At 49.2% G+C, this 26,916-nt stretch overlaps 1 protein-coding gene across 1 annotated transcript in view; it reads left to right on the forward strand.

Annotated features, from left to right (window-relative positions):
- LOC144144862 (uncharacterized) overlaps positions 1 to 26,916 on the forward strand; it is a 665,482-nt gene that overhangs the window by 557,663 nt on the left and 80,903 nt on the right. Inside the window, exons 4-5 of the mRNA XM_077676352.1 lie at positions 8,298 to 8,683; positions 17,128 to 17,379. Of these exons, the coding sequence (XP_077532478.1) occupies positions 8,298 to 8,683; positions 17,128 to 17,379 (638 nt within the window). The remainder of the gene's footprint in view (positions 1 to 8,297; positions 8,684 to 17,127; positions 17,380 to 26,916) is intronic.

Consider the following 26,916-nt stretch of genomic DNA (forward strand, 5'->3'; position numbering starts at 1 on the left):
GTAGTGAAGGGCTCCCGAATAATTTTGACCACCTGTGGATCTTTAACGTGAGCCGAAATCTAGAACACACTGGCGTTTTCGCTTTTCGGCTACCCCAGAAAAGCGGCCGCCGCGGCCAGGAGTCTATCCCGCGTCCTTGAGCCCAGCAGCACAACGCCTTAGCCACTGAGCAACCGGGGCGGTTAGGACATTTACTGACGGGAGACTTTTTCTTTATCTTCCATTTTGTCCTGCTTCCATTTCGTCTCTCTGTGGCACCATGATTTTTTTTTTTAATTTTGTGCCTCTTTTTTAAACGGAGGCTTCAACGCAATTAAAACCACAACGAGAAAGAACCGAACGGTTAGGAATAAGTAACCGTATAGTGGGCTTGACTGCTACACACTGAGCCTTTTTAAAGTCGTCTTTAGTGCCATACACACATGCTTTGCCGTGAAAGGGCTTGAATGCTGAATACACAGAGCCATTTAAAGTAATTTTTACTTCTAGACCCAAATGAAATGTTGTGAAGACACTTTTTCAGAGGCAGTATAAGCAGTCCTATAAAGATATAAAGGTCCGAGAGCATTTTACCTCACCGACGGAAGCGCCATTTTCCGAGGGAACTTACCCTATAAGGCTTGTAAAGACAGGAAAAAAGTTTGAATGCGTCTTGTCCAGCCAGTTTCGTAGTCTTTAAAGCATGTCCTGACTGTCCCAAGGTGCTAACGCAACGTACAAATCATTCAGTTCTTTTTACTCCAGCCTGAGAGAATGGTTCCTGATGGGTACCCCACAGTACAGCCAATTACACGCAGCGCAGAACTCGTTTTCTTTCGTCGCATGCAAATTGCATCCGCGCATGGGGAGAACGTCGACGGTTACTCGGACATAATGGCGTCTCCTCAAGAAGTCCATATAAAGAACGCGGCCGGGAAATTGCAAGCACCCCCGCGACTACGTCTTTTCAGATCCTCCGGACGGCCGCCCGGTTCGTTTAATTGCGCTAAATACAGCGCTGCATCCGAATACTTTATTTCCCCGCATTTTATTCATAGCACAGACGCTGTTGTTAATTTTAGTGACGGCCTCCCTAATATCGATGGAAATAAGCACGTCAGCCATAAATCTGATGCCTCGCGTCTCCTCAACTTCATTATATTGTCCTTCTATTTTGTAAAGTTCTGATTTTTATATCTCGGCGAACCACGGTGGGTATTTGGGAACTCTTTCTTTTTGATGTCGACGTTTTGCCCTCACTTTGTTTTTTGTTTTTTCTATTGCAGAAGTTTGCTGATCAGCATAACAGAAACTATATTGACTTTGTTTTTGAAGCCGTTTTTAACGACCCGGGGTCCGCCTACCATTGCAAACTCATATATGCCATAATAAAAAGACACGGATAAGAGTGTATTTAGGCAATACATTTCTAAACAACTATTTCTCGTGGCCCGGCGGCACGACGCATACTTCTCAACATAAACACTTTTAGCGCAAAGAAAACCTTAGGAATACTTGAGGAAGAACATGAATACATAACAAAGATAGGGCTCCCTAATTTAAAACTTACCGGTAAGACCTGAAAAAAAATTTGCAAATAGGATCAGTAATGCTGTAGTAAAGAAACAGCAAAAATTTATATAAGAAACACGCCGTCTCACGCCCTAGGCCTGCTCTGACAGATCCAATGGAACGGACAGATGCGGCTAAGAGCACATCTATCGCACAGATGCAATCAACTACGCCTGGTCAACATTTCATGAAGCATAAAGACGCAGAAACTGTCGTACACTTCTGCTAGCCGCGCAGCTGACATAGCCCTAGCCTGGTGGTTCACGCCGCTGCTGCTATTCGCCATGTCCCACCACACGATGGTTCGGTCATCCACCCATTCGACATTGTTCCACGCGACCGCAGGTCCAAGAACGCTATGACATAATTTAAAGGTCGTCATCCCCTCAACAATATTCCTCCGGAGTATCCCTTGTAATTTGAACAACAGAGCTACTTAAGCTTCTAGTTCCGCCGTAGTGGGTTACAAAAAAAAATCCAAGAAAGAACGCCGAGCTCACTTGAGCATGCTTTTCGGGAGGAACGCCCACCGTCGGCCACGCTGGCACGCGTGCTTGCGCCACGTGAGGAGCTCGCAAAAATAGCAAGAAAAATTTCCCGCATTTCCCCGAGGGGAAGAATGTGAAAGTGCGAATGCAGGAGTTGAATTTGCGTGGTTCGGTAATGTTCACGAAAGAGAGATCACACACACACACACAACTACAAAGAAAGAAAGATGCATTTATTCACAGACACCTATTTGTGTTGTCGTTGTACTTGATTGCTAGAGCGGATCTCAGCTTTGAAATTTCGTGTCAGTACTCCTTTAAGCGGGTGCATTAGCCCTTCTCACGCCCGATTCCTGGCCAATCCCCCACGTGGGTATGTGCCATGCACAGGCACCTATTTGTGTTGTCGTTGTACTTGATTGCTAGAGCGGATCTCAGCTTTGAAATTTCGTGTCAGTACTCCTTTAAGCGGGTGCATTAGCCCTTCTCACGCCCGATTCCTGGCCAATCCCCCACGTGGGTATGTGCCATGCACAGACACCTATTTGTGTTGTCGTTGTACTTGATTGCTAGAGCGGATCTCAGCTTTGAAATTTCGTGTCAGTACTCCTTTAAGCGGGTGCATTAGCCCTTCTCACGCCCGATTCCTGGCCAATCCCCCACGTGGGTATGTGCCATGCACAGGCACCTATTTGTGTTGTCGTTGTACTTGATTGCTAGAGCGGATCTCAGCTTTGAAATTTCGTGTCAGTACTCCTTTAAGCGGGTGCATTAGCCCTTCTCACGCCCGATTCCTGGCCAATCCCCCACGTGGGTATGTGCCATGCACAGGCACCTATTTGTGTTGTCGTTGTACTTGATTGCTAGAGCGGATCTCAGCTTTGAAATTTCGTGTCAGTACTCCTTTAAGCGGGTGCATTAGCCCTTCTCACGCCCGATTCCTGGCCAATCCCCCACGTGGGTATGTGCCATGCACAGGCACCTATTTGTGTTGTCGTTGTACTTGATTGCTAGAGCGGATCTCAGCTCTGAAATTTCGTGTCAGTACTCCTTTAAGCGGGCGCATTAGCCCTTCTCACGCCCGATTCTTGGCCAATCGCCCTAAGTGGGTATGTGGTGTGGACGGACGGACGGCGGTGGACGCGTGATTCAGGGTCGCTTAAGAAGTGCATTCGCACTTAAAAAATACTGAGCACACGTGATCGCGCGCCTCGTGAGGAACGCCCGGCGTCGGCCAGCTCGACCTTCGAGAACATTCTGCCCAGCGTTCGAGACGTCATGTGCTCTTCTACTCGGCAGTTGCCGTGCGTTCGCGCCTGAAGCGGGGAGCACAGCCGCCGAGTTCGCGAGGCCGGATGCACCGTGTTCTAGCGCGCGCTAATGCGGTCCAATTTGGGAGAGATGTGAAAGCCTGCGGACAGAACGGTCTGGGCCTGCCAGTCATGGAGAACTTTCAGCGGCAAGTTGGGAAATCCGTGTGATGTGCAACAACAGCCGGGTAAGGGGCCGCCAGCTCTGCTGTTTCTTCGGCCTTGCAACACTAGTACAAGCTCCGCCAATTTTTTTTATCAACGCTATTTAACAACTTAAGCCTATTGTTCTTTCCCTTCCAGCAAATGTTTTCCTCGCCAGCCTCCGTATTCCGCGAATTCCACCTAAGGAACTATCAAGTGTTTGCGTGAGCGCAACAGGGCTTACAAAGCGGCGAACGAGTACAAAAAGTGCAACGCGGCACACGTGGAATGCAGTGGTGACGCGCGGTATTACATACTTCCACTAGGTTTAAGGTGGCCTTCAAAGGAAAAGCCGCAGCACACTTCGGCGCGGTAACGATCTCAAGTTACCCCTGCACCGCCGCCACCACCACCACCACCATCCCTGTTGTTTGCGCAGCACCATTCATCGCAACTTTCGCCCTGCGAACGGCGCACATCGCTTGCCGCTGCTCAAGTTCCCGCGACAAAGTGCCTCTCCTGTTCCGGACCTTGTTGCTCCCGCTTTGCTTTTCTCGTAATTGTTACGACCGCCCAAACGGAGCGCGGCATTTTTTCGTTCAAAACGAGCCTCCTCGTCCTCCTTCTCCATCTCGCTCCTGCGCCTCCTTTTTGCGCCCCTTCCTGCCGCGCATCCTTTTATCGCCCTCCTTTGTGGGTCGCATCCTTCACTCGCGAAGCACCCGTGGCAACAACGCCGCCGCTACCGAAGGCACCCGTCCGGATCCCCTTAACGACGCCGCTGAATGACGCGTGAAACAAGCGAAGCAACCTCGGCCCGCGAAGCGGAGAGCGACACCGCCAAGATGACGATCGCATAACGCCCGCCAACTCCGTCTTCCTCGCTAAGCCTTCAGCCGCCGCGTTGTTGTCTCCAAGACGTGCTATTAATCTTCTACAGGGTACTTGAAAGAAGGCCAGCAGACGATCGCCTCTGACATGAGAGCAGAGGATAGGCATTGTAGGCAGGGAGGTGTGAACGGGTTATCGTGGAAGGTGAGCAAAAGGAAGGTGTGTTTTTCGCTTTGCTTTTCATCTGAATCAAAGTTTTCTACCTGTTGTTCTTGTTTTTTTCCGCAGCTCAGTTATCCTCGCGCGCCGGGCTCCGTTTCGGCACGCAACATTTTTTTGTTTCCCTTTCAGGCTTTTCTTACTTTTGTTCATCTTTATAATCTCGGAATTCCTCGCAACATATTGGCAAAGGTGTTTTTTCCTCGCTCAATGATTCTCTCTGTTTTGCTGCCCGTTCAATCATTCTCTCTGTTTACGTTCGCTACGTTGCTTCCTTGTGGGTTTCGGTTTGATTTTCATTAGTATGGGGAATTCAGTGAAGCTTTATTTCCTCATTTCTGTTTTTGTTTTTTCACACCTATTTTTTTTAGCGTATGTCGTTTTAGCTACACTATTTATGCTGAGGCTCGCTAAATATAACGGCTTACTCGAAAGACACAGCTCAAAGAACTAGTCATCTTGGTGGTTGCCTGTCAACAAGGAAAAAATCATGCACCCCTCCGTAGCTTTTTCGTGACGGATTCTTTGTTGGTCGTCGAAGTTAGGACTTTGTTTCGACCACGTCAAAATATTGTTTCATTCATTCATTCATTCATTCATTCATTCATTGATTCATTCATTCATTCATTCATTCATTCATTCATTCATTCATTCATTCATTGAGTGATTTATTGATTGATTGTGATGTTTAACGCGCCAAAGCTACACTTGAGCTTTTAGGCGAGCCAGAGTGAGGGGCTCCGGATTAATTTTGACCACCTGGGCATCTTTAACGTGCGCCGAAATCTCGAACACACGGGCGTTTTTGCTTTTCGCCTCCATCAGAAAAGCGGCCACCTCGGCCGAGAATCAAACCCGCGCCCTCGTGCTCAGCAGAACAACGCCATAGCCACTGAGCCACCGCGGCGGGTGACAATGTCGAAATAGAGCAATCGGATAGACGCCGGCTTCATAGCGCGAGGGACCCAGGTTCGTTTCCGGCCGATTCCGATTTTCTTTCTGGTCACCCACGATCATTCATCATCACCATCATCATCATCCCAGAAACTTTGCTTTACTGCAGGGCGTTTTCGCATTACAGGCGCCATCAGTGAGAAAACTAAGGCTTCGCCTTAAAAAGAATTGTACTCTTGCGCGGACATTAATGCTGTTTGGCATCTCGTGCTTTAGTAACAAAAGGAAACAATTTTTGTGGACACTTTACAATTCGGTAATTTGAAATGAGCGCTATCGGCAATCAGAGCAATCTGATCACAGACGTTCAATGTTTACTCAATAGGAAGTGTTATACCCTTAACACAATGCTCAACTTCCGTATGACATATGTCGGGCTTACGTGGACTACTATATTCTGGCAAAGACAGTACCCAATACAAAAAGAGAGCAGGCGCAACTAGTAAAATCCATTTTACACCAGAGCTGCCCCATCACAGCGCTTCCTTTTTTCTCTAGCCTGAGTGACAATGATGCTACGCTTAATCATACTGCAAACGCGCCCCCTGCAATCAACATTAACATGAAATGTTTTTAGTCTCGCAGTCCAGCATTTTGTAGCAGTGGTGTTCAAAACTCCCAGTAGGAAACCAAACGTGCCGACGCGAAGTCCTTCCGCAGGGTCGCCGTCACACAGACCGTCTCGTGATCCATGGTCTGGATCCCGGACATGGCTTCGAGGAAAGAATTTAGGTCGCACAGGAATGTGTCGCGCCGAGACAGGCAGCGGCAGCGCCGCCACCCGCTTCTTACGCAGAATTGCTAGCTTACCTAACAGACGGTGGAATCTGACATCCCTGACAGGTGGTGGGAGTTAACGTCTGCCGGGGCGACGCGTCATTGTAGCACTGGTCGCGCGAAGTACCGTGCCGTGTGCTGTGCAAACGGATGTGAAACGATGCGAGTGTCGACGCCCAGAGTAGATAGAGAAGTGGGCTATCCGACGAGATGAAGATGAAAAGACGGGGATAGTGTCTATACTTGACGAATTTCCCGTTTTTGAAAACGAAGAGCAATCAAAGTTAAATCAAATGACCCGGTCGTCTTTATTCAATCAAAGGTGAGGGTTAGGGAAGTGTTAATAAGTAAATAATTAAGTAATATGTAAGTAGTATATAATAAGTAAGAATGTTTAACTCTCGCAACAAGGTTCCCTGGGAAGTTGCTTTATATTTTTTTTCTTCTGTTCGCGTATATGAGACGAAGTGGCACGATGTTCCGAGTACCCCGATCTTGCACTTGACTGCAGAATACGTTTCTTTTTAAATGTACGGCTCGTTATGTTACCCCCGTGAGGGATACTTCCAGCCAAAAGCGGATGAAATCACTCACCTTGCGATGCTGTTCTTCGAGATCTTCATTTCCCGTTCCCAACATTTTCGTTAATACGCCGTGGGTGATTTCGCATTCATATGCTGCGCCGCTCTCCCCTTGCATCCCCTTCGCATTACGAAGAACCTGACCTTCTACCTAAACGACCAGGCTGAGTGCGCTGCGCGAACAACTTTCAATCGAATGGCGCGTTCAGCGAGTGTTTCGACAACACCTCTCTGGCCCGCCGGTGCTTTTTTTTTTATTCGAAAGTTTGCCCTGCGGCATAATAGATGGATGTATTTACAGAAACACGAACAAGTTAGTTTCGTGTATGAAGTTCAGTAGTTTTCGGTGAAATGGTCCATGCACCCAGCGTTGTAGGTCAGAAGGGCGGCCAGGGTGGGGACCAGATGCAAAAAATTTCCCCGTATTTCCCCGAGGGGAAGAATGTGAAAGTGCGAATGCAGGAGTTGAATTTGCGCGGTTCGGTAATGTTCGCGAAAGAGAGATCACACACACACACACACACACACACAACTACAAAGAAAGAAAGATGCATTTATTCACACACACCTATTTGTGTTGTCGTTGTACTTGATTGCCAGAGCGGATCTCAGCTTTGAAATTTCGTGTCAGTACTCCCTTAAGTGGGTGCATTAGCCCTTCTCACACCCGATTCCTGGCCAATCCCCCACGTGGGTATGTGCCATGCACAGACACCTATTTGTGTTGTCGTTGTACTTGATTGCTAGAGCGGATCTCAGCTTTGAAATTTCGTGTCAGTACTCCTTTAAGCGGGTGCATTAGCCCTTCTCACGCCCGATTCCTGGCCAATCCCCCACTTGGGTATGTGCCATGTCAGCGGCCAGGCAGCGCGCGCCCATCTCCCCCCGTTGCCAAGGAAGACGAGGAGCGCGCGCACCTGCAGCTGTTGCTATGTGGACGGACGGCGGTCACCGGAATTCAGGGTGGCTTATAAAGTACATTCGCACTTAAAAGGTGCCGCAGGCGAACTTCCCACTGGTATCACGGCCGCCTCAATCCTGGCCACGTGGCATGGATACGACCCCACACGCGGAGCATGGTGCGACAGGATAAGGGCTGACATAAGCTCGCAGAAGCCACGCCCACTTACTCTACCGCCCGATCCTTTCCTCTCCGCGGACATTTTGTGATAAAAACCAAGTATGCTGCTATATCGCCGAGCACCACCATGCTTAGATCCATATAATGGCTTTCGCCACTAAACGAACCGCCGTCGTGCCACTCACACGGTGTTCACACAAAAAAAGGCTTGTTTTCAGGCTGGTCCCCGTCTGCACCGGTTCGTGTTTTTATTTCTGTGTGTCTGAATGAAGTCCGTGTTTTTGCAGTTCCACCATTACAGCAAAACGTTTTGCGTGAGCGTGTAAACTAACACTGTCCCCCCTTTGCGGCGTCGTTGCAGAACGAATGCCGTGACTCGGTGACGCCGTCGCCCCGTCCGGCCATGATGGTGGACGGGCAGACGAGACGACGCAGTCCCTCGACCGAGGGGCCCCCGCCGCGACACCCCGCCGCCATCTCCTCGGCGGCGGCCGACCACGAGCTTCCGACCAAAGAGCCGTCGCCCACGCTGCCGCCCTCGGCGCAGCCGCAGCTGCCGGGTGGCGCCGGGATGGGCCAGCCTCTGTCGCCGGCACCCACGGACTCCGGCACGCCGCCCCCGGCCGCGTCCGCAAGTGCCAGCCGCTCCCGCTGGCTCAAGCTGCGCACCACGGTCCAGCTGTCTGGAGCCATCAGCCACATCCAGAAGAAGCCACCGCTCAAGCGAGAGGACTCCTTCCTCAAAAGGTGGGCACAACAACAACACACTGCACTTAAGATCGGCGGGCACACGGGCGTCTGAGCGATCCGGTTTCCGATGCGGCGCAGATGCGCGGGAGATGCTCGTGCGGGGTCCTCCAGCAGCCAGACCGGTTTTTGGGCCCCGAGACGCGCACGCAGACGCGTCCTTCATTGCTCATTTGTTCTGCCCTTAAAGCTACGTGCACACTATAGTTCATACCACAAGCTGCCTGCAGCACTGTGGATGCTACATTGTTGTCCGATAGAGCGCCTACTTAGGGCGACTAACTCAGCGTGAAGGGAGTCCTGAAAGGACCTTTCAGTCTCCGCTCTCGGCAGGTAGAACCGCAAGGCCCCGGCGCCTATTCTTGCTTTCCTTCGTGGTAAGTTAGGGGCCCTCAGTGTGGGCGCTCTATTGACAACAATGTAGCCTCCACAGTGCTGCAGGCAGCTTGTGGTATGAACTATAGAGGCGAACTTGCCGTGCCGCCTTGCCGACGGCCGCCAGCGGTAGGGTGCCTGGATGCGCAGGCACCCTAGCCAGCGGCGTGGCTGCGGATGGATGGATGTGAACATTTATTAACTGATATATTACAGAGAGGTAGCTTGGAGAGAGCCCTCCCTATTGGATAGCATTTCTGACCGGTTTTGGAGCGGGAAAAAATGCATGCGGAAACGCGTCTCTCTCCGCACATGTGTCTGGCCCTTAACGCTGGTTTTGCAACCTCGAGCCACTGCAGGGTGGCAGCGGAAAGTGTGGTTGCGACTAAATATGTTTTGTTCTCTCTCTCTAAGCCAAAGCTATCATACATTTAGTAGAACGGACAATTGGGCTAGTTGGTAGCTGTTCATCTTGAAGGTTCATCTTGAAGGTTCATCTTGAAACAGGGATGAAAGTAGAAAAAACATAGCGCCGTGTCTTCTATGTTTTTTTCTACTTTCGTCTATGTTTTGTGAGCGCTTCCACCTTCAAGATCACACCTTTAGTTGACCTCGAAGTGGTTCTCTTGGCAGGGTTATTATAATGGACTGCCTATCCTGTGGGAATTTATTACTGATCGGGGTATAATTAAGGAAAACTCTAGGCACATCGCACCCAGGATTTGACGGCCCATCGAAGCTGCGCGGGGTATTTGGCTAGCGCCAAACTACGGGCTTTTATGGACGTCCCCTTAACTTTCTTACGGAGTTTAACTTTCTATTCCGCCACATAGCCCACTAGTTTCCCTCAATGCGGTTTCTACAGCAAGGATATTGCGCATTTTATTAACTAAGCAAACAAAAATTCCATCGCTGAGGCAACAAACCGGTGTTTAAAAACAAGGGAAAGTGCAAAAACTATATTTTCCAAAAATGAGGCATATCTGTAAAACAGTTGTGTTACAATTGTCAAGGGAAGCAAACTACAAATATTCTAACAGACAGTGCGTGTTACGAGCAAATTTTGAGGGTTTTTAGCAGCCATGAATTTCAAAGTGTCCATTAGTAGCTTGTAAATAATTGCCATACTTATCCTTGAAAAATGCAAGCTTGCAATTTTAATACGAAGAGTTTACTGCTGTTACGACTTAGCCCGTCGCTGGGCTTCGTCTCATCACTCCTCGGCTGTGTGACGAAGCCACTACGTGCGCCTTTCAAACTCGCCCCTCCGTCTCGGTGACTCATTTTTTCACGTCTCGACAAAGCCTGGGTCAGACGCTTCACTTTCGGCGCGTTTCAAACTTCGACGGTTGCCAGCCCGGCGAGGCACGTTCCAACGCACTTCAAGGACACAGAGACCCCGCGATCGCAGCGGAGTCCTCCTCTCTCCCCTCTCAGACTCAACGGGAACCGATGCTACCGACTGCTCACGAACTCTGGAAAAGCGTTGTGTGTGTCTGTGACGTTCGTAGCGTGTGCACATTCTAGAGGGAACGCTGTTTTGACCATTGCTCTTTTGGATATAAATACGATCCGCCCAAGCGCTGTAGATCATTCCTGTTTGAGCAGTGAATCAATGCTGTCACTCTGCTCTGTACTGTTACCTCGCCCGTCGGGGCTTTGTTCTTTGGCTTTGGCTCACCTCCCGCTGTGAAAGAAACAGTTACGTTAGCCTACGGCTTCTGGACTTCTTCACGGCTGCAACAGCGGCTGGCCGCTCGCTTTACACCACGCTACCACACGTATATCGGAGGCGACGGAGCTCGGCTCGGGTCGGCCCACCCGGTCGCAACAACTGGTGGCAGCGGTGGGATGACAACGTCGCGACACTGCACAAAGATACTGCACATATACTTCGCCTATAGATAGGGCTAAATACCAGCATACCTTTTCTTTTTGAGGAAACATCTTTTGTCAATCATTAACTGGCACATAGATATGAGAGACCCATTTATGCAGCCGTCTTATAAATATCGTACGGCCAAAGTATTGGCATCGTTAGTTCCTCATAGCGAAATCGCTTCCTGCTTTCGCGTAATTGTGGGACACCCGTTCAAGACGGCGTTTCTGGGTTTTTTGGCCATGGCTCGCGCACAGACTGGCTTTGCAGGGTTTTCTAGAGAACGTGCACACGGTTCCCAGGGGCCAGAAGGTATGCGAGCTTGCCTCCATAGAGCCAGCATGCCGATAAGACCAATTTCCGCCTATGGACAGTGACCGCACCTCGATGTCATAAAGACATCGAAATGCGGTAAATAGCAACCAAAAGCAAAAATGCTCTTAGAAAGCGCTCGTTTCAGGGAGACGAGACTCACTCAAAACAAGGCATAGTAATGCGTCAGCATGCACGAGCGAAAAATGGGTTATGAATACCTCGAATGAAGCTGGAAACTGTCGAGCGAAATTTTATGAGGCAAACCAACTCCGCTTCTGCTTTGCCCTTTACCGAGGCTACACACTGGTATCAAAATTTGCGTGCTTGATATCCCATTCACTGCGCACGGAGCTCACGACTTGAACATCAACGAGCCGAAACCCGACAGATCACATGGTGGTTGAAATATCACGTAATTGTATTTCTGACGCAAGTCTTCCTGGTATATTAAACAGCAAGAAAACAGCTTATGACGGAAAACAATAAATGTCAGCACTACTGTGCGCAATCACGTTGCATCGCATCCACTACGCGATGTATCAGGCCTCTCACTATAACACCACCAGCCGAATGGGCGAAGAACGGGGACTGAGTGGTTTCGTTCCGACAGCTTCCCCAGTAGCCGCGCTCCCTGGACACGCTGAACCAGATGAGAAAGAACACCGAGTGAACCAGGTAAGCGCCGCAGTACAGTCTGCCGAGTGGTGCGAACAGCGCCGAGTGCAGGCGGGGGGCCAGCGGAATCGGCGCTGTATGTTGAAAATGCGTACATAGCCCAGGAGACGCACGTGGACCAGAGAAGGCGCTCCAAGAACTGCCACGCACGATGTTCCCGCCGCACCTGGGGGAGAGACGTTCTCGATCACATGGCAAGTCCTCGAAGAAACCCACGCCCCGCTGCTCACCGGGGCGGTTGTCCACGCCGTCGCCTCTGTTGCAACGGGCGGCGCTGCAACTGGGCCTGTCGACCGGCAGTGAAGGGCCGCCGACCGCCACCCGCCGTGAGCTGCGACCCGTTCCATGAACAGATGACGACGCGGTGATGCGATGGGTGGTTGTTGCTGCTCCTTCATAGATGGCAGCACGTTTCGTCACATCACCAGCGCCATGTCTCTGGCATCTCGTCGGGACATCAGCAGCAGCGTGTGGCGAATAAGAAGAAGATCGTAGTGTGTGCGCGGCTTCGTTCCGACGGCTTCCCATATGGTCGTGTTCCTTGGACGTGCTGAACCAGATGAGGAGGAGCAGCGAGTGGATGAGGTAGATGCCGTAGGACAGCCTGCCGAGAGGTACGGATGGCGCCGAGAATAGGAAGGGGCCAGCGGACCAGCGCTGGGAGTACGTAGCCCAAGCAGCGCGCGTCGACCAAAGGATGCGGTCCAGGAACGCCACGCACAGAGTTCTTGCCACGCATGCCGGATCGCCGCCTCGATACCAGGGTATCTTAAAAAAATATACGTCTGGCCGCTCAGTGCTGCTCTTGTCCACGCCGTCGACTCCGTTGCAACGGGTGGCGCTGCAAGTAGGGGCCTCGTACGGCAGCGTAGGGCAGCCGACCGCCAGCCGTCGTGAGCTGTGGCCTGTTCCATGGGCATATGATGACGCGGTGATGTGATGGGTGGCCAGAACACGACGACGATGACGACGACGACGACGGTGATGATGATGATGGTAATGATGGAGAGAGAGAGAGAGAGAGAGAGAGAGAGAGAGAGAGAGAGAGAGAGAGAGAGAGAGAGAGAGAGAGAGAGAGGCCTCAATATTTTTTACACGTACCCAAAAGGGGAGATTGGCCACGGCTGAATAACTTATTGAAATTCGTGAGGACATTAAAATACCAATTTGCACGGGAGCGCGACCATAGAGTTTAATACTAATATATACTAGAGGAAAATCTGTCCCTGCAATCGCGAACCACCGTGGACGGCGCCATTGCAGCTAGCGACGTTCCTCGTCTACTTGGCTTATCTAGCCGTATGGCTTCTATTTAGTCTCGGAGCCGAAATCGATGAAAAAGGGTAACTTTAAACCCAGAAATTTTGGTCTGTCTGTCTGTGAATTGAGTCAGCCACCCGGCCAAAGTGAAACGAAGTCTGCGCAGTAGTACTCACAAATATACTCACAGCGAAATCTAAACGTCTAAGTACGGTTTACAGGTTCATACTTGTCAACATTGTTGAACAAGAACAGGGCATTACGCAAATATAAGACAGAAAATTCATGCACAAGTGATATTTACAGTGTTCCTTTATAACAAAATTCATAGATGCTTGATTTTCCCGAAAGGAAATACTACATCTACTGCAGAAAAAAAAAATTCACACTGTCGCCTGCTGTCACCCGCGCCCCTATAGCTTCTGGCGGAATTTTAAGAAATCAAGCGACAACAAGTACGAAAGGTTCCACTAGATAGGTTCCACGTTCTTGGAAAGCACGTGGACGAGGGCAGGTGGTTCTATAAACGTTGAAGTAGGGCGCCTCGATTCCCTGGCGTCTCCACCGTACTAAAGCACCATCGAGGCAACCGGCCTGGAGCAGTGGAACGCAGTTAATTTAAATTGGCTTTAGCAAACCTTTAGCGAGTTTATTTATGGAAGAGCGCGACGGAAGACGAACAACATGAGAGGTGAGCGGGAAAGTGAAGGGAGACATTTAGTTGACAAATTTTGACAAAGACTGTCGTCTTTGTGAAGAAAGGAGCCATTTGCGAAGAAAGGAGCAGCTACGCGGCCAATTTTTTTTCTTGTTCATTGGGCTTGAAGCTTCTAAATAACCACTGACAAATACATCTTTCTGGAGCTTTTGTTTTATGACAGCAAAATAAATTGAAAGAATGTTTTGCAGTAACGTTGTTGCTTTTTTGCAGCCAGAGCCAATATTTCAACTTGTTTTTGAACCATGCCAAGGAAAAGGGGAACGTGCCTGCCCGGTGCATGACGGCATGCTCGCTGCAGCGCGGCTCCCCTAGAGAGTGGCGCTAGATTACTTTCTAGTATATGTTAGTATAAAACTCTATGAGCGCGACAGCACGAGATACGCGCGGGGCTTAACTTTTTCGTCTTCGGAGGGCACTGCTTAGCGCTGCGTGTTATTATTGCTGTTCCTTTGGCTATGGCGCATACCCTAGTACTATGCTTCATTTAAGAGCGCGGGTCCCTCCGCAGTTCACCATATTTTGCATACTTATTGTAAATACCTTCCTGCGAGCCTAAGACGCTATGGTTAACCGGTTGCAGAGGTGCACTTTTTGCGAACTAGTGGACTAGGTCGTATTGTCCACAAGCACCTCAGTACAAAGCTTCTTTTCTCTATCGCACGTCGTGATAAATAGGGTTTATCCTCTTTTTGAGGGGATCAGTCTACTTTCAATCTACTTCCATTATATTTTCCAAAAAATACCGTCGGCTCGAACCTTCATGATTCCCCCCTGAAAATAACGCTTAAGTCTCCCTTGCCGCCTTATCTGATCGCAATTCACCTCCTTCGTGTTCCTTGACTTGCAGGAATTCTCTAAACGAAGCTGCTGACTCACTGTCAAGGACAGCGTGGTCTGGACCCGTCGTCAAGTTCATTGAACAAATATAATAAATTATCGCGGCAACTTATTGTAGAATGCTAAAGCTTCAAGGCCAGCACGAGCCTGTTTCATTGCCCGCCTCCAAGTCAATGCGAGCGGTGTAAATTTTCATGGGAATCTCAATGGTGGCTTTACCGAAACCTCGAGGTTATTTTAACTACCATTCGCTTCCGTGTACCTCTATTAATTAAGTACCTTCACAAATCTCGCCTGGCGCAATCACCTCTGTGTAGATGCAGCAATTAAGGTGAGTCCGTCGACCATTACCTATTGGCCTGTCGATGATTTTCAAGGCTGAAGTGCTGCTTTGAAGTGCTGCTTTGAAGTCCGGGGATTGCCTTAGCCATGCCGGCTCTTCTTTCATTCCGGCTCCCGAGACGAGGTTTTGCTGCCGGGATGTTTTCTCATCTCTGCGGAGATGGCGAAACCAAATCGGTTTCCGTTGTAATTGGTTTCATTTAATCTTGCAACGATTGAAATTTATTTTTATTTATACAACTCTTCCATTTTTTCTTGCCTCTCTATCTTTATTTTACATTCAAGAGGCTTTTCAGCCGTTCTAAATTGCATTTATACAGTGTCCTTTAGCTTGATAATTTTTTTCAACCGCTGATGATTGACCTATACCCTGCATGGGTATGTTTCATTCATTAGGCTACATAACTATTATTATTATTATTAATATCATCATCATCATCATCATCTGTTCTGCTACGCCGTGGGTGTCTTGGCTGTTTATGCATCCCTTATTCAACACAGATTCTCTCTCCCAGTCCGGGATAGTGGCTTGTGAAACGACGCAACAAACCAGATTTGGCTCACGAGTTGCAGGGGGCGATGAGGATTTGGGATCAATTGATTGATTGATTGTAGGGTTTAACGTGCCGACGCAACGCAGGTGATGTGGCGCGCCGTAGTGGGGGGCTCCGAATTAATTTTGACCACCCGGGGATCTTTAACGTGCGCCCAAATCTCGTACACACGGGCGTTTTCGCTTTTCGCCTCCATCAGAAAAGCGGGATTTGGGATCAAACGGGGTTGAGCGCAATTCCAACAACATTATCAGCCCTAGTGGTGGCCGGCTGATATAAAGAGTGACAAAATCTGTGGCTGCGTACTGAGACCACTCGAGCCCGTTTGTGAGCGTGGGTCGTTTTGCTGCCAAGACAATGCTAAGCGGTGCTAGCCGGCGGGCACATGGTCAATGAACGGAGGGACACATATTTCGGTGGCAGGTCGTATAACTGGAATTTTACTAAGGGGTTTATATGCGGTCTTCCTTGATGTTGATGAGTTGTACATGTCTCCCATGTAGCAAATTTAGTATCAGAGTCCTTCAACACTTTTGAACTTTGCTAGTACTAAACAATCTATAATTCATTCATTCAATCAATATATCTTTCTTTGAAACCAACCTGTAATATTTGTTGTAAAACCTGCGACACCTAATAATGTTTTATGAGTTTTCATAAATGTCCAATTGTTATAATACGTTCTTAGTAATAAGAAACACTCCGATAGCCATGTATGAATAATAAAAGTTGCCTCTTGTCCCTGATTGACCTGTTGTGCAGAAGTATTGTTGATTTCTCTTTTTAGTCACAGACCGGCCGTGTACAGATTTTCTTAGTTTTATTTATACTGTGCTCTTAGCTAATTGTTTTTTGCATGACTGCTTGATTTACACTGTGATTATCTGAGCCCTGTCCTTTCTATAATGCTTTGGCCCTGAGGGTACCTGTAAATAAATGAAAAATAGCGAATGAATGAATGAATGAAGGAATGAATGAATGCTCTTTAGAGTTTTGCGCTGCGAGTGTCTTCGAATTTTACATCGGGCGACGTTTTCGAGCTTTGCGACCAAATTAGGGGGCGTTATGTTCTAGAATCCCCCTGTTAGCATTCAAGTAATACGATCAAACGCAACCACAGGCTACACTACAACTGCCCAGTTATGTATCTTGGCGTTTTCTTATGTCGGCGGGACACTTGCGCAAACATGTTTCGGTGCCATCATAAAGGCATCGGGGGAAAGCGGTTGGGAAGTCGCCAGCGCTTCGTCTGTTTTCTTTTATATCTCGATTACTTCTTCAAAGTTAGCGATAAAATTTATATTGTTGTTACCGCAACAAACCGCTCTTTTTTGGGAAGCAGGCTTGCATTTTGTCTTCATGGCCTCTTTTTCAGAAGGACCACACTAACTGGGGCGCATCGCAAAGGCTCTAGCAGATTCTTCCCCTTGAAGGCGCGTCGCTGCCTGTTCCTCATCCTTCCTTCCTTCCCTTTTTATTTGGGCAGGTTCTCGACTCGGCACATCAACGAGCCCCGCACGGCCGGCAGCGACTCTGCGGCGTCCCCGGGGGCCGAGTCGCGTCCGCGCTTCTTCTCCAAGCCCAACTGCGAGCGTTTGCTGCTGGGCGTGATCAACCCGGACGAGAACGCGCTCTTCGTCTGGCTCTGGATCCTCACCTGGTGCGTTCTGTACAACGCCTGGGCGCTCATCCTGCGACAGACCTTCACCGAGCTGCAGACCTCATCCGTGCATCTCTGGTGAGTGGGCGACTCTGTTCCTCGCTTGGGGCTGTGTCTCTCTGAACGTTGGTGCACTTCCGCTTATTACATTTACAACATTTCGCGGTGACTTAAGGACGCTCCGGGAATTTTTATATAATCCACACCTTGCTTTTTTTAATTAAAGTGTTTGGTAAGCAGCATATCAAAGCTAGTTCACTGGAACATTTACATGATGAAGTTGATTCTTAAAGGACCCTGCAACACTTTCTTCAAATTTTTTTTTAAAATCCTAAATGCTTGCAGAACGTAGTCATGCAACACACCCAGTACAGTGCGCGTCAGGCTTGCAAATGCGCGTGCGCCGATCTCGTACAGGGTCAGGCCGATCGTCGTTTCGCATGTGCCGCTCGAATTTGCAGACACCACCACCCTCGAGGGGCGCTTGTCTTTCACAGTGGCAGCCGGGAGCGTTGACGGGCCAGATAGACGCGTCGTTCGACGCGGTGCAATAACCTAGCAGGCGGTTACGCAATACTACAAAACGACATGCACTAATATTCTGAATCTAACTTTTTGCGAACGAGAAGCACGCAACAAGAACGCATTGCAGCGCTTTCCGTCGAAACTTTTGTGCGATTAAGTAACGGCTGCACTGATGACGCATCGCGTCAACTTACGCGCTTACCCCGTGTCACCGCCTGCGATTGGCACTGCAGAATAAAAGCGCCCCTCGCGGGGCGTGGCGTCTTTGAGTTTGAGGGGCCCATGCATAAGACGACCGACCCGAGCCTATCCGAGATTCACGCACGCGCAATGGCAAGCTATCTCCAACCCAGCCGCTATCAGCAGATGTCGCCAGCATGCTCGGAAGCCGCGCGCTCGCTTGCCCTAGACAAGCCTGACGTGCACTGTACTTTGATTAGGGGTCGCAAAGTACCTTAGCCAAAAATTACTGCTCTATGCTTATCAGATAACTTGTAAACTCGTTCAAAAGATATTGCTCTCTTTCCCGGTCTTGACGTTCTTAGAAGGCCATGTAGCGGCTGTTGGGCGGTTTTCTTTCAGTTACAGCAATGATCACTTTTTGATAGCAACTTTAAAAATAAAGCCACAAAAACAAAGCAGAAATGGAAAACGTAACTGGTGCGACGACCAAATCACGCAGTGCCGCTCCGTGCTGGCTATAAATATAGCTTTGGCAGTGCTTCCAGACGCCAAGGAAAGAGTGAAAGCGTTTATCGAAACTGTTGCAACCGATACATTATTAGACACTGACGCCCAGCTTTCAGCAATGCCGTTCCACAAACGTACTTTAAACAAAACCATTTTAGCCTATGCTTCTGGCGTCGTAACTGCGCGTTTTTTTTTTTTTTAAGAGCCCATGGGGCGTAAAGGACACCACTATCTTCATTATTATCAACAGTTGACACGTCCCCCCCCCCCCCCCCCCCCCCCCCCCGCCGCTCTGAAAGATCTTGCATCCGCCCTAAAAGTAGAGCCCGATTGACCCAGCTGCACCCGTGCCTTTGCTGCTGCTGTTAAGTACCTTCTGAATCACTGGTGATCACCATAGCCTCATTTGAATTATCTGGGGGAAGCTTCTAGGTCTGAGCTCAGGCAGCAGCCAGGTCCCAAGAGATACTGACCGCCTCCTAGCGAGGGTTAGAAAAGCGGTTGATAGATACCGAATAAAAGATTTCAATCATCATCGATATTCCAGGATGGGCCGACCGCGTTTATGCCATTGTCACAGCATGAGCTGACATCCAGCTTACTAGCAAAGAAAACTTTCCAGGGGATGCCGTAACTTCGTCACGTGTAACAAAGTAAATCCTCGTTGACCGCCGCAAGATATCGCAACTCCTGTAAATGCGCCCAGACTATTCGGTGCCGAGAAAAAAAAAATATTGGCTCAAAAATTGAGCGGCGGAGTCTCGTAAAATCATGCTCCGCTGCATAAGGTAAATGCGCGTTTAGCGATAATTTCACCTTATCAGGCAAAAAAAAAGCGATAAAGTACATTCTTTCGGTTAGAAATGTTTCTATTGAGCTGGTTGGTCCCTTACAAAAGAAATTACCGCACAATTTGTACCAGTTCACATTTGCTTCGTACGGATAATCTTACCGCAAGTGCCAACACAGTCGGCGCTGCGTAGAAGTCCGGTCAGCCTCAGGAAAGACATGCGAACACATACTCAGTAAGGGGTACGAAATTAACGGGCGTTTATTTCTGCACATAGTCACACATGCTTCGCGAAGGATGAGGAAGATTGATGCAACGACTAAAGAGAACACCCTTCTATCAGGCGAGGTGAATTCGTGTCGGGCCCTCGCGTCAGACATAACTGGTTTCACTGCGAGTGTTGGTCACGAAAGCGGTGTCAGACGGAGCGCGTCCAGTCACAAGCATCACGCACATAATGACGGCCGTCAAAAGCACGAGCAGACCCATGAACGCCAAGGGTCCAATACCACGGCTAGCCACAACGCTGTTCGGGTGGGTGATCTCACCGGTGACGGCGGCTGCGATGATCAGGAGAACGCCAAGTATGAACAGGCACAGCACTATGGGCAGAATCGGCGTCGGAGACACCACACGTCGTCGCGTTTCCCTTGGCAGATCGAAGCTTTCGTACATGGTGAAGGTGCGTTGGAGAGGCCGAGCCGACGACGTCCTGGCCTGGGCGCACCGGGGATGTCTGGAGCAGGCCAGAAGTGGTACTTGAGGGTTAGCGACGGCGCTCTCTTCGAAGAGCAACGATTCTTCGGGGACGGACGGCAGCGTAGAAGTGCGGCGACGCGTCCGCTTCCTTATGAGTCTGTATCGCCGCCTCGACGCCCTCACAGCAGCCCTGGTCTGCCGAACCATGCGACGCAGGAGCCTGCGGAAGGCCTTCACGTCCTCATCTGGCATTTCGAAGTTCTGCACGTCTCGTTCCGGGCTTGCAGAGAATTTGACGGTCGCCGAGGAGTAGTGCACAACCGGTTTTGTGAAGACAGCAAGACGAGTTATATCAATGAGTCACGCAATGGGATCAGATGTGACTCCACTTTACACTTATCTCCCGTTTTGCTGGAGAGATATTGGTCAGAGCAAAGGGAGCGGGAGGGCATAGAATGGGGTGCATCTTCCCGATTTCCCAGCATGTGACTTTCCAGGGACCCTTTCTTGTTTCATCGCGCGGCGCTGATAAAGAATCGGAAAACAAGAGAGAGGAAGAAAAAGACAAGGGCAAAAGAGGCAGGAAGTAAGGCAATCTGGTTTGTGCTAGACGCAGCGGGCGCGCAACCAGAGATTTCTTTCGCTTGACCCGACGTCCTACTTTTCACGTGAATCAGCGTTTTGCCATGTCGTGGCGCTCGCAAAAGGCGCCTGAGAGACGGATAGAAATTTAGAACCGTTGGGACAGGGGGTGAGGGGATAGGGCGAAAGCAAGTCAATAAAGTCTGTTAGGCGTAGGTCGAACAACTTTAATAAAACAGGCAAGTCTATTGTTGACAACCGATGCCTATATACAAAGAAGAGCCTTCCATCATCATCATGATCATCACGCCATTTGGCAGAAATATCGGCCAAATTTCGAAAAGGGATACATATTGACGGAGGGGGGGGGGGGGGGGGGAGGGGCGGGGGCAGGGACATTGATGCATTTCGTGGTGCGGCATTCGCCCCACCCCTCCTCCCCCGTGCGGGTTCGATTCCCGGCCGCGGCGGCCGCTTTTCTGATGGTGGCGAAAAGCAAAAACGCTCGTGTGTACGAGATTTCGGCGCACGTTAAAGATCCACAGGTGGTCAAAATTAATCCGGAGCCCTCCACTACGGCGCGCCTCATCGCCTGCGTTGCGTCGGCGCGTTAAACCCTACAATCAATCAATCAATCCTCCCCCGTTTCGGCCTAAAGAAGCCTTCTGGTACACGCCCTCGTATAGTACAGCACGCGCCCTCGTGTAGCACGCGCCCTCGTGTAGTACAGTTAGAATTATATTCGTTTGCCTACTCCAGCGTCAAACGGAAGTCTCTGAATTGACCAGAGTTAGGGGAAAGTTTCTGCAAAGGAAAGTTTGACATCCACCTGAATGCAGCCATACGGCTACAAAGGAAAGCTATCCAGCTTCCTCAGAAACTTCGCAGTTGAAGAAAACTTCGTCCTGGAACAGGATTGTAGCCGTATGGCTGCATTCAGGTGGATGTCAAACTTTCCTTTGCAGAAGTCTTTGAAGGGGCTGGGAAATGCATATTAATCTGTAGGGACGAAAAGCTATGTCGAAAAGTGAAAAGGACCCAGAAACGAGTGTCAGCTTTCACCTGGATATTTGCCTTTGAAAACTTTTCGGAAAGTGAAATTCTTATTAGAACAAAGGGGGTGACGATATCGTTGCGGTTGACAGGTCAAACAGCTTACCGCTCACGCCGTCTAAGCTGAATGAACAGAGAGGGGGCGGCCACCGGAAGCGAAGACCCTGCACTGCACTAAAACCAAACAGCTGTACAAAACCAAGTGGTGGCACCTGTTCGCGTCGGTAGGATTTTGTATTGAGGAGTGCAAAAGGGGGTCACAGGGACAGGGGTGGCAAAGGATTATAGAATTTCGGCACCTCTTAACGTGCAGCATTCTTTGCAAGTAGTCCCACAGCACCAACCGTGCAACACCGTGCATTTGCGCCGAAATACATATTTGGCGGGTTTACAGTCGAACCTCGTTATATCGAACACGGGTATATCGAATTATTGCTTATATCGAACCATTGTCAGTTTTTTAAAAGAATTACATGCATTTTTAATTTTCTGTATCGAACTCGGTCGGTTAAGAAATGGATATATCGAACTCAGCGCCGGCCGAAAGCGCGCGCTCCGGAGACAGGCGGCAGGCTTTCCCGCAACGCAGGGGAGAATAGCGGTGTCGCAGGAGGCGTTTGCGACTCAAACGCATGCCTGAGGCGCCGGTAGCGCCATTCAGGCTAGGCGGCATACGCAGTTGGCTGACTTAGGCTCAGCCGAGTCAGCCTAACCGACGTGGAAATCGCCGCGGAGGTCACCTGCGAGCTGACTTCAGAGGCGGTGGATGGCGAACCTGGCCCTTCGACCACCGAGGACCCCGCTCCGCTCCCAAGTGCGGGCGAAGCTGTGGCCGCTGTGGAACTTTTACGCCGCTACTTCGGCGGAATGGAAGGTAGTAGTCTCGCGTTCGTGGACTCTTTGGAAACCATGGAGCAGGCTGTGGTACGACATGCAGTCAACTCGAAGAAACAGTCAACGCTGCTGCAGTTTTTTTCCACTGGGAATAAATAGTTCACTTTAACGCTTCATGTGAGTAGTCATTCTTGTCGTTGCCTTTTTTAGCGATTGAATCGCGCTGCATTTTGACGCATTTTTGATCAAATTTTATATATCGAATTTCGGTTATATCGAACTATTTCATGGTTCGCGCACTGTTCGATATAACGAGGTTTGACTGTAACACGTTTAATCGTTATAATGGCGTGAATGGGCGTAATTTATAGAAGAAAATATTTTAAGACAAACAATCAAAAGAGGAAAAATAGAAAAATCATAAAGATGAACTAACGAAATCAAAAATATGCATCTTATACACCAGCTTCGAAAATTCAAGGTAACATAAAAAGAAACCCAAAAAGAACGACAGAAAGGAGAAAAACATTATGACGGAGCCCCAACTGCGCACTACACTTTACATCTGGCAAATATTCAGAACTTTCTAAGTTAACGTACGTAACCGCAATAATAGTGTGAATGTACTATTATGAGCAATAGGAAAGGGAACTCAGGGACGCGTGGCAAACAGCCTCGAAACAAGACTCGGAGCGATACGCGGATGGCGCTGTGAAAAACATAGGGGGAAAGGAGGGTGCTCTTCCACTAGGAGAGTGCTCTTGTTCGCATTTTCACCACGCTTGAATTTCTACAAAGCAGCAGCTTACGTCATTTTGCCAATAATATGGTATCGTCGGACAGCCGATAAGACGCACGGCGGGAATGGGAACAGTTGTTATAACAGCGTCCCCCTTTCCACTTTGTTCCCGACGGCGGCCGCTGCATATCCCTCATAGCTGGGTCGGGGGGTGTTTTCTACGCATTCCTGTGTTCCCTTTCATATTGCTCATAATAGTACATCTTTGGCGAAAAGAAACAAAACGGATACTATAAAGCAATAAAATACCCCAACGCGCTTAAATAGCCGTAGCCAAATCTCGCCACAATTAACTCATAATGAAAAATGCCGCGTAAGAATGTTTTCGCATTAGTAGACAAGTGATAGCTAGTTTCCATGTTCGTGCTATACGGACAAGATTTACGAACGCGATTCTGTCGCAAAATCGAGAAAAGAGCTAGTTGGTGAACGCCCATGAGTGAAACTTTAGCGCAAACAGACACAGTGACGAGAAAGGGTAACGACACGAGCGCTTTGTGTCTCGTCCCTGTGTCTGTTTACGCTTAAGTTTCCCTAATGGATTTTATCGCAATTGTAACCAAGGGGGGGGGGGGGTGGATTGGGAGGGGGATAAACTTAATGTTTGCATCTATCAGACCGGGATTAAGTGTCGTGCCAGCAATTATCGTATCGAAATTTTATGGGGCTACAATTTTATCCTTGTGGGCACTTATGCTGCAATTTGTCCTTGCAAATTTTACTGCCTCTTCTCTGACGTCTGTTTGCATGGAACGCCGTGGGGCCGTAGAGACGGCTGCGGGATTGAATGCGTCATCCGTTCAACAATGCCGTGGAAAATAATCCATAGTAAGGAATAATATTGGCAGTGTTCGGAAAACGGCCGTAGTATAAAAAAATATTGACAGTGTTATTATTTAGCTTTAGCAGTCAAACGCGGTATTATTTTTTTCATATACATTGCAGTCTCCCGGACGTGTATCCCTTCCAGAAGAGCTTATTTATCTAAAAATGGGTACGCACTGTTTTGATCCCTTTTTTTATCAAACGCTGTCCCTTAAACTCACGTTTCATTTGAAGCCGTCTTATTGAAAGCGCTTCAGCGGGAATTCTTGTGTAATAAACCAAACTTGTAGCAGTTTCGTTTTGTTTTTTGTTTTTGTTTTTCAGAACATAATAGAACTCTGCTTTTCTGCATCTCTATTGAGCAATGTTTTTCTTCACAAATATTGTTTGGTTAGTTGCACAGATCCAGTTGTTATAATGAATCTCCTCCTCTCTGTGGCATGCTTCTTGACCGTCGCATATCAAGGCATTCCATGTGTCAATATTTCAACAGTGGAGCTGTCGTTGCTGGCAGTGGTGTGTGCGGTGTTTTGCGTCGTAAGAAAACCCTGGCCCCTTCCCCCGGGCTGGGTCGTATGCTGGTGAACTCCCAAATGAGTTCAAAATATCCCCAGTCCACTTCTTTTTTACTTTCTATTTCAATAAATCACTCACGTGGCTCACAGAAAACCCCGGGTTAGATCTGTTGCCGCCGCTGACCGCTCACATGAGCACGCGCCTCACGAAGAGCGGCCGGTGTAGTACGGGCTTGCGCGTCGCGCTCGCAAAAAATACCAAGAAAATAGTTCGTGTGCGTCCGCACCTCAAGGGGGGAGCACAAGAGAGATCGCGCTACAGACGACCAGTTCACGAAGCCGGTTGCCGCCAGTTCTAGCGCGTACTAACGCGTTCTACTTCGGGGGTAATGTTAAAGCCTGCATACAAAACAATCCGGGCCCGCCAGTCATGCGTGAGGAAGACGACGGTATACGCAGATGGATACGAGGATGACTACTACTACTACCGCAATGCGTTGTGGTGTGTGCTTCAGTGCTTACATAGAAACAAACCCTCGAGCTTCGCTATGGTTCAACCCTTGCGGGACTTAGTTCAAGCTTCTCCAGTTTTTTTTTACTCCAATTTTTTGTGCACATTTGGGGTCAACCAATAAATTCATCACATCTATTCTACATACGTACAGCACATCTTGACACTAATGTGTCCAACGCGAAAAAGCCATCTTGGAAATTAGCGTTCGCCTCCTTCAGTTCATGCGTCCTTCTTACTTCGCCGACACCGCGTTTAGTTGCTACGGATGACAAAGCCTTTTCTTGCTATTCTCAACGCCTTCCCTAGAAGCTGGACAGAACGACGTTATTCACCACAACGCAGGCTAATTATTTTTTTCGGCACCTAAGCATGTCACGCTCTTTCACCCAATATATCTTCATTTTTATTTTTTTCACTTGAGAAAAACAGGAAAGGAAGGTAGAAGCGACGTGTTTTTTCAGCAATATCGCTATTTGTTCTAGTCTCACTGGAAGGGCAAACGAAGATATCTCCAATTGAACCACACGATAGCGCCTTCTTGATAAAGAGCCTTCTGGGTACCAGCCCAGCGCGATGACTTGTCAGGGTAGGCTACTTTCAAAATCGCAAACTGGGATAGTGGGGAGGTGCTCCCCATTGTGTGCGCCCCCCCCCCCCCTCCATTCTTAACTTCTACCTAGAAATCTGTCCGGCAAAAAGAAAGAGAAGTGCGCACCAGCTCTAAATGCGTGACTCACTAGGGAGCACTTGTCTTGCTGCCGAACAGTTCCAGTCCTCACGACACGGTTTGCAGTGCGCTCTACGGCCCCCGTCAAATTCTCTTCGAGGCAGGGACACGGCGTGCACGACTTGGAAATGCAAGCCGAGGACCTGAGAGCCTTTCGAGTGCTTCTGCTGCGGGTCGTTCAGAGGCCAGGGCTACGGTGAGGGCGTCGACGCGGCGACACTGATTCAACAGGATACGTACGCGTCGCCGCACTTTTACGCTGTCGTCCGTCCCCGAAGAACCGTCGCTCCTTGAAGACGGCTCCGTCAAGGACCCTCAAGTGCCACACCTGGCTTTCTCCAGGCAGCCTTGGGGCGACCAGGCCGGAACGTCATCGGCTCGGACTCTCCAGCACACTGTCACAACGCAGCAAAGGGCTGAGCGGCCCGAAAGGCGGAAGAAGTCGACATTTCCCTTTCGGCTTCTGCCCTTAGCGCTGGTCCTGTTCTCCGCTAGCGTTCTTCTGATCATCGCCACCGCCATCGAGACTCTCAAGCCAGACAGCGCCGTTAGTAACCGCGGTATTGGTGGTCTCTTAGCATCGCGGGTGTCATTGTTATTGTGAAGGCCGTGATGCCACGTGCGGTGTTTATGGGTGAATGGGCGAAGTCTTCCACCACTTTAGTTGCCAACAGTCCCCGTGAGGCCCGGTTTGTTTGACGCCAAAACCTGGCATAACTACGTCTCGCGGAGTTGAAGAGCGCTTTCTCTAGTCATAGTACACGCATTTTTCATGCTTCGAGAAGCATCTCTACATATGTGCACCAATAAACATTCATTCATTTCGCACGTTTGGGAACACTCGGCCTGTGTATGTGCTTGAATGCCTGGCTGCGAGACCTTCCTGATTCCGGCCAGTTGGCAAACTTGTAGGGTGTGCCCTTTGTACTGAAGCTTGCAACAGAATTATGCGAATGTAGGAAATTTGCACCACTGTGGGTTGTGTGGTAATTCATTTTGTGTTGTATAAGCCCAACTAACTCGACAGACGCATTTTTTGTCCCGACGAATGTACTTTTATGC

This window comes from Haemaphysalis longicornis, unplaced genomic scaffold (genome assembly GCF_048455015.1).
Source record: "Haemaphysalis longicornis isolate Haplotype H1 unplaced genomic scaffold, Haemaphysalis longicornis Haplotype H1 scaffold_7, whole genome shotgun sequence".
Classification (NCBI taxonomy): Eukaryota; Metazoa; Arthropoda; class Arachnida; order Ixodida; family Ixodidae; genus Haemaphysalis; species Haemaphysalis longicornis.